This window comes from Penaeus chinensis, chromosome 24 (genome assembly GCF_019202785.1).
Source record: "Penaeus chinensis breed Huanghai No. 1 chromosome 24, ASM1920278v2, whole genome shotgun sequence".
NCBI lineage: Eukaryota > Metazoa > Arthropoda > Malacostraca > Decapoda > Penaeidae > Penaeus > Penaeus chinensis.
In genome coordinates this window covers 9,600,648-9,609,359 of record NC_061842.1, presented here as the reverse complement: position 1 = coordinate 9,609,359, position 8,712 = coordinate 9,600,648, and the positions used below count along the sequence as shown (strand labels likewise).

The 8,712-nt window shown below is 36.8% G+C and overlaps 1 protein-coding gene across 2 annotated transcripts in view; it reads left to right on the top strand.

The window, feature by feature from the left end:
* LOC125038197 (respirasome Complex Assembly Factor 1-like) overlaps window positions 1-8,376 on the top strand; it is a 20,113-nt gene extending 11,737 nt beyond the window's left edge. Inside the window, exons 4-5 of one of the 2 annotated variants that reach the window (XR_007116015.1) lie at window positions 7,035-7,174; window positions 7,342-8,376. Coding sequence is in view for 1 of the 2 variants with exons in the window: in XM_047631593.1 (XP_047487549.1) it covers window positions 7,342-7,383 (42 nt within the window). In the remaining variant the exon portion in view is untranslated. The remainder of the gene's footprint in view (window positions 1-7,034; window positions 7,175-7,341) is intronic. The other variant, XM_047631593.1, reaches the window with a different exon arrangement.
* The last annotated feature ends 336 nt before the right edge of the window (window positions 8,377-8,712 follow it).

Below are 8,712 nucleotides of genomic sequence, written 5' to 3'. Positions count from 1 at the left end.
TGTCCTGCGTTGCTGTTGCCATATACCGTCCATGGCTTGAGAATTTGATATTGGTGATTTTCGCACTGACACTATGCAGTAATTTGAAAAGAACTTGGTTATATACCTCTAGGGTGGTATTTAATATTCAGTATTTGCTGCTTAATGGTTATCTGTTTATAAAGTGTTTTAATAGTGTAAAGAAGATCCCATATCACTACACCCTCGCTAGAGTGTGGAACCTTTTAGCTGTGCACCTATGTTATGTACAGTATAGTTTAGTGTATAACATGTACAGATTCAGTCTGATTGATGTCATACATGCTACAGATGGGAAAAAGGCTGACATAAAGTAGTCTTACTAAACAAAAAGTAAACAATGAATGTCTAGAAAAGAAGATAGATTCAACCAAAACCCTTGCAGTTATATGCAGGAGAAGTTGCACACAACCTTTGTACCTGGCAGGTTTGGGGTTTGCCATGAAGCTTTTGATTGTTTTGGAAGGGCATCGCAAGTCTATGTGATTAAAAACATTAATGGAGAGGAAGCAGATGTGTAGTAGACACTTCCCAGACCCCATGAAAGGAATCACACTAACAAATGATACACTGATTGAAAGAAAGGGAAAACAAGCCAGTTTAACCCATTGCCGCTAGGGGTGGAATGTCCGTATAAGCCATTCCCACTGTAAATTCAGTTTATTAATTTTCAGTACACATAGATGACTCCACAAGTACGAAGTTACTAAGTCACCAATGTTGATTACAAGTACTATCTATCTCACCTGTTTTCCCTTTTCTTTGATTTTTGGAATTTTTTTCTGGTATCTTATATTGCTGTTAGTAATGCCAATAACATTAGAATAATTACAATGTCTATAATAATTATAATGGCATTGATATTGAGAGCAGTATTTTTAAAAGTTTTCTGCAAACTCAAGGAAATGTGAAATCAAGTGAGGTCACAAGGTCTACTAATTGACTTCTTTGTGGCTAAGTACTTGTGGAGCAATCTGTGTGCAGACACATTTTACAAAACAATACTGCAGAATATATACTACTACACAACATGTCCCAGCAACATGGGGTTAAGATGATTTACATTCGTGAAAGTTAGTCAAATGTAACTGAATGTAAATGAAACTTGAAAAGTCTTATAAGAATACAGACTTGTGATACTCTAAGGAGTATAAATAAAAACAAAACTGCTTAATTCTTCATTTACGATAGAAATTATAGTTTTACAGGAAAGTGAACGGACCACATTGTTGCTAGACAGAGATAATCTAAATTATTATTTTTTTATTATTTTTTTTACATAGTTATGTGTATATGATACAAGAAGGTAAATGCCAAAATATAAAATACACAGTCCATTGTTTCCCCACTTTGTGAAACTTCCCGTAATAAGTGCTGGACATGAAAATAGAGATGATATACATCTGACAGCATGAGATGCCTCTATTAGTCCTTTACTTGTGGCACAATTGCTACCCAAATACCTATAAATATTTGTCAACTACTCGCATTATCTTTTGGTGCTCTGACAGTGTGACCGTCTTGAAATATGACACACAAATGATATACTGAAGCTGTGGTGGTCACAGCCTCAATAAAACTACATTCAATCTTGTACACAGAGTGTAGCATACCATATTTATTGAAATGGACTCTAGATAATCAGACTACCATAGGTTCAATCTAGCAAATAAAATGCATATTATGCATATCTGAATATGCAAAAACATTAAAATCATGTTTTGCATGCAAGTGATATAAATAAAAGTCACATCACTTAGTTGGTGCGGCATAGCAAGTGCTATGCACTGGCCTTGGAGGCAAGCCCAGTCAGCCACATGCACTACCAGGACTGGAGGCCAAGGAAACCTCATTCTCCTTGAGGCAGTGGGTTAGGAAATAATGCAAGTTATGATTGGCTTCCAGAAGAACAAAAATCAATGGTACCTATAGTTAATATGATGAAAATAGCCCTCCCTTACATATGAAAAAAAGTATCAGCCCAGAAGAATTAAAGCAAAGTCTAGGTGACATCGAAAGAAATAATGAGAGTTATCCAGCATTGAAGAAAGTATTTGATGTGTAAAAGCCAAGTTATTGAAAATCATGGATCACTCCAAGCAGCTGTAAAAATGACAGTAAAAACTGCATAGAAAACTCAGCAGGTCCATTACAGATAAATTCAAGTGAACATCAAGTTTAAATTGAATGCAAGATCTTTTTCCAAATAATACCAGTATCCGTTTTACCAAACTACAGACCATTGTGTTCCCTCCTATGATGCAGAGGGTATTGTGTATATACATTTTTTCGCCACTTTTACTGTTCATTCTGCAAAACTTGTTTCTAATTAATTACCACATGAACCTAATGAATGATTATATAACATTGTGATAAGGATTCTGTGCATTATCAGCATTGGATGAGTAAGCTACAGCCATCACAGGAGACAGTACAGTTTTTATACTTTCTTTTTCTGGGGTTATTCAGATAATTAATATTGATTAATCTAAATGTGGCTGCATTGTACTAACTAGCTTACCATTGCTACAAGTTCAAGGTTTGTTGCTGCTCTTGTTGAATAATGCAAACCTGTTCCAGGTGCTCAAAAAATTAAATAGTGACAGGTATAGTATGGTATGGATGCTTCCAAGCCTTTGTACATCAAACATAATAATTTTAATAAAGAATGGGTTTTCCCAGGGACATACATAAGTTTAACCCGATGATGACACGAGTCCGCAGTGCATGCTAAAAAAAGTTAAACCTGCATAACTCAGAGCAGGCTCGACTCTAAATAATGGGAAGACATTATCACAGCATTAGAGGTGGTCTACCATGATAAGACGTCATCCCGCTGTCAATCGGTTAAAAAAGATATAAACGAGAATTAATATCTTCACAGTGCAAGAGATGCATTTGACCAGTTTTGATTATATCTTCACCAGAAATATATTATATAATAGAAACTGTTCAGATGTATCTCTTGCATGGCATAGATATTCATTTTCATTCATACTTTTCTACATTTGTTACAGTGAACACTGTTCCTATACATGCTGCTATCATCTTAGTCCAGTAACAGAGTAAGGCTTGTCCATCATGCAGACTTAAAAGCTTGGTAGCTGGAATTTTGGCTGTAAAGTAGCACTAAGGCTTCATTATCTCTGACGAGTCTCTGTCAGAGCAACAAACCAAGAAGGTATCAATGCATATATGGCATGAAAACATATGCATCAGTTGTCTGAATGTGGCAAATGCTGCCATATTTATATGCAGCTCCAGACAGTTGGCAAATATGTCAGGTGTTGGATATCAGTCCATGTAGGCATCATAAAGTAAAAGTAAACTGCTGGTGGTAGAAAATCGCCAAGCCAAATCTTTCCTCCCTACAGAGTGACGTGGCAACTAATGGCAAAGTCATTAGCTAAGTTTCCCCCCCAGAATTGAAAACCTGCCCTGCAAAGGATAAAGTAATTTAAAATAATAATAATAATATTAATGATAATAACAATAATAATAACTGATTTTCAAATCTCAGAAGGTGCCATCATCTCATGTTTTAGGGCATATTTTCTGGATATTTTTTGGGGGAAAAAAAAGTTGCCTAAAAATAGGTAAATAGAACATTTCAGGGTTCCCCATTACCCTGCAAAAATGCCCGGAAAATGGCATAATGTTCTCAGACTAAACAAAGATTCAGATTACATGGTAGAAATAATGGAGGGGATGATTGGCATTCTGGATGAAGTAGAATCTGAATCCAAAACATTTCATACACAAACCATATTGAAATGCCACTTTCGTCACACTAGAGGTACCGGTATGTCCTTTTAATTTAGGAGAATATATTTGCAATATATTATTCTTTGCATATTCTTAACCCACTCGTTGCTGGTGATTTAACACAAAATGCCATATTTTTTATGTGAAATTAATAACTATATTACCCAGGTTCGTATAAGTTATCTGAACTCCTGGATGGCTGCATGTGGAATGCTGGATTACCTGTCCTGCATGGCTAGTTTTTTCTTGGCTGTTAACTTCACATATGAGTAAAAACTAAAGAGAAAACAGACCAGAGTTGCCTTAACTTGTTCAGAATTGCATTGGGACCTATTAAGCTTAGCCTTGTATTTGGAACAAGGAAGCTGGGTGAAATGAGGTGCTGCTTGATGGACATGTTTCTCTCACAATCAACATTTCACATTTTACATATGTGACCATCATACAGTGTTTTTTTCCTAAAGTAATTAGAACTCCATAAGACTTATCTTATCCATTAAATATCATTGTAACAAGCATAAAAGGGTAGTTAAAGCTTTTCTATATTTCATGTGGATTATAAGAGTAGTTTACACATGCAACTACATGTAACTCACTCTCTCCCTATCCCATGCCTGTTGTTGCTTTTGCACAGTTTTCTCTTCCCCTCTCCTTTTCCTTCTCTTCTCCAACCCTTCTGCTATCCACTTCTGAAGATGTAAGAGCCGTGTTGAAAGGATGAATGGCTGACTTTGTGCCAGTTATGTATGGCGTAGAAGAGCCATGGGTATGGTATTCCCCTGTTTATTTGTCGAGCCCTTACCCTTCAGGGGACCCTGAGAGGTGGACTATTTCCCACCCAACATACTCCAGGCTTACCCTGGCCAGTAATGAAGATTTTTGACTTTTGTTAGGGACAATGAGGCTTGCCCCTTTATCAACTAGCCGCCATTGATTTTAATTCTGCCAGCTCCCTTACCCTAGGCTCTTCTTTGACCACATCTCTGAACACCACTACTACCTCCCTCCTCATTTCCTACTATCTGCCGTACTACTTCATGCAACACCACTCCCTCTTCTACAAAACCTCATCCTTCTACTACCTCCACCTCTACAGATCTTTTGAGTAGTCTGTTTAGCTCAGCCAAATGGGATAAATTTTTAGTGAGCCCCCCAACAGCCCCTTCCTCGATAACTTTCCTTCCACAGCCACCCCAATCATTCCTGCTTTGTCACAGTTATATCTGAATCACAAGCCAAAGCATTATTGTCAAGATTACTTTCTGCAGACGTCACCTCCCCTTTAATGTTTACATTGGTGGAGAGTCTCTCCCGGTCTGACCATATCAATGACAATGTCAATGTCAGTATTGTTGGTGTCTAGGCCACCCTGCCAAACATTGGTGCTCCACAGCCCAATACCCTCTATGTGCTCAACCTGGTCATGATCGATCAAATTGCTCTGCACAGTCACCCACATGTGCCAAATGTGGTGGCTCCCATAATGTATTTTATAGGAGCTGCTCTACCTACAAGTTTGAGTATGAGGTGGCAATTCTCAGATTCAAACTTATTTCATTTTATGTGAGGCCAGACAGGAAGCACGTCAATGAGGTATTTTTCTTACTCCCTACTTCAGTGCTATCCTTCACTCTGCACCTCCCCCTTCCTCCCAAGGTATTTCTACCCCCCCCCCCCCCCCATATATCTTCTTCCTCCATCTTATGTTTCCATTTCTACCTCTCTACCACTGCCCCAATACCTACCGCTCTCCCTCCTCACACTACCTGTAGTAGACAATCTAAATGTTTCACTCCATCTTCTCATACACACCCTCTCAACCTACCTCTTCCTCTACCCCTCAGATGCTTATCTCCTCTTCTCCCCCTCATAGAAAACTTTTGTTTCTCTGACCTCCCTAACCAAATCCACTTCAGAAACTCTCAGAGACATTCAAAACTAATCATGACCCAGGATAACATGCCTACACCTAACCCAACCTCCAATCTCTCTGTTCCCATTCCCTCTACACTCAAAGTAGCTGCTGATCCATCCTTCTCCTATTCATGTCCCTGCTAAACCCCTTCCTCCTGCTCTTTCCCAACACATCCCATCCCCCCCTTCTTCCCCATTATCCCTGGATACACATGTGACTCTTTGTCACAACAACCCCCTTTCTCCTACTAACCCTATCTATCCTCACACCTCTTTGCCCCTTTCAGTGCCATACTATCTTGGAATACTACATGGCTTTTGACGTGTAGCACATTAATCATCTACTGACCCCCCTCTTTACCCATTTCACTACATCCCTATATGACCTTTGATGTGTAACACATTTATTTTACTGTGTAACCATTAACTAGATAAAAAATACTTGCCTTGAAACAAACCAGTAGAGCTTATAAAATCTGAGAGTCACAGGATGTGATGTGTTTAAGCTATACATGTCTCATGAATGCATCTCAATTCATTATGACAGACATCAGAAAGTTTCAGATGGGAATTAAGAACGTCACAAAAAAAGATGTGTTGACCCTGTCTGCAGCATACATTCAAGCAAGATTATAAGGTATACATATATTAGTCTAGACCTATAGTTTTCTGATATCCATGACCTGTTCGTAATTATTTATGCAGAAGCCTTGGATGTTGGGTGAGCCTCCACATTTTGACTGATAAGTTCTCAGACACTTAAATACTTTTTTTCAGTGTTTCTAGAAATCTCTATAAATAACAGGAAAACCTAATACTTCACTTAAAATGCCAAACTTATCTGTTACCAATGACAGCCAAACAGCACTGACTTATCTGTGAAGCTTGCTGGCAAGTGCAATGTAGGATGTCAACAGTCAAATATTACCACAATAATATATTACAGTAATACATGTTCCAACTCTTTTTGAAGTTCTTTATCTGATTGTTTGAATATATCTATCTTTATTAACTATTAACTATTAACCATGGAACCTAAAGAAGAGTCATTCAGGAAACTTCATGACATATTCCCATTCTCATGTTCTTGGGGTGGCCAAGATGTTTCAAATACCTCAGAACATGCCAGTAATAGCCAATCCCATAAAACAGATAATGATGTAGATTTGCATTACTGGCAATGAAGGAGTTAAAGTAACAAGCCTACTTGAGAATCTTAAATTTTTATAGCTAGCTAGATCCAAAAATTAACTAGTCATGGTCAGTTTTATGTCACAAACTCCATCGCTCGCAAGGGCTAGCTCGGTGTCTTCTCTCGAAGGACTTTTATTTGGCAGGTAGAGACTGTTACCCCGAGTGGATGACTTCCTATCCTCGGACCGTAGCAGGGCTCAAACCCGCTTCACTTGGAGACCCTACTGGTCCCCAGCCGTGCGCTTAACCACTGTACCACGGCGTCCCCTAAAATTTAACTCTAGTAATAATGTTATTTTTCTTGCTCTATACTAGTATTTTCCAGTTACATGTCTCTTGAGATTAGAATTCCACTGTTAACATTGTTTATTTGATTGGTTTAAAATATTTTTCCTTTTCTTTTAATTAAGATTTCACTGATTTAATGCATTTTTCTTTCTCTCTTTTCAGGTTATGTGGATAATCCTATATTCCGGTTTACATTATGACTGACATTACCCTAGACAGAATATTTTTTAGACCATACATTTTCAGTGTTTTATGAACAAGCAAGGGGATTTCACAGTTGGTCTTGGTTTATAAAGCAGATTATGATTTATTATCAACACTGTCATAATTGTGGTATGCAGTTTTGCTAAAAGTTCATTTTAAAATATGAAATTTCTTAAAACAAAATTGGAGTCTGTAAAGTCAATGGACATAAATGCTTACTGGTTTAAGCATGATAATTTTTGTACCTACAAACAGTGATATGTTATTGTTGGATCATAAAAGGGATGATATTGCTTTGCCAAAAATTGTGAACATACCATTCATTACATACGGTGTACAGGCAAAACACCAACTACACTTGTTACAGTAGTGCCACCCAGAAGTTCAGTGAATAATTAATAGATGAAAGTGTTTTTTTGATATTGATTCAATATGAAAAGTAATCAGATCTAGGGCTCTCCTGAGATTGGTGCTTTAGAGTATTACTATATTTTATTTATATTATTTTTTGAGGAAGAGTATGCTTTTTATTGTGACATTTGGGAATACCATTGCAATATTTTATACAAACAAAAAGTGAGATGAAAGTAATATGTCATGGTCACAGTTTATGTCAGCCTCACTGTTTCTCATAAAAAAAACTATTGCATATTTTCACTTGTTTGCAAGCAATATATTTATATGGATTACTATTGTTAGACAGCAATATATTAATTATGACTAATTTTTTTCTGAATATACAGTGGTACCTGAAGTTTTCTTGTATCCAGCAATTTTCATTTCTAGTAATTTGATAATGATCAGGCTTTAATCACAAAATTAGAAGAAATAACTCCTTTAGAAATCAGGACTTCAATCAAAATGTCTTATGGAATATTGGACCATTTTGGGATTGGATTCTGTTGGTACTTGATATTTGATGTTTTCTAAAATAATTGAAATTGCCTTGAATTCTTTCTATGACATTTTTATGAAATAAATAATGCAGAAATATTCTCTTTATTCTTTCCTTTGGAAATATTGAAAACAATTGAAATTTGTTGGAATCATTAAGGTTACTTTTGAAATATGAACAACTACGCAGGCAGAGTCCCTGAGAGCTTTTAGCTTATAGGTTTAGTGAAGAAAATATCGGAATTTTAAATCAGAAACCAGTTTATCGATTTTCAGTGAGGATTGCAGCATACTTCATAGGATGGAAAAGCTTGTTTAGCTCAAAAGTCTTAAAATGATTGATATTACATTCTCAGCTTTTCACAACATTCACAAAACTCATACTTATTTTTCATGCACTCTTCCATGTTCTCTTGATTTACTAGAGAAATTTGT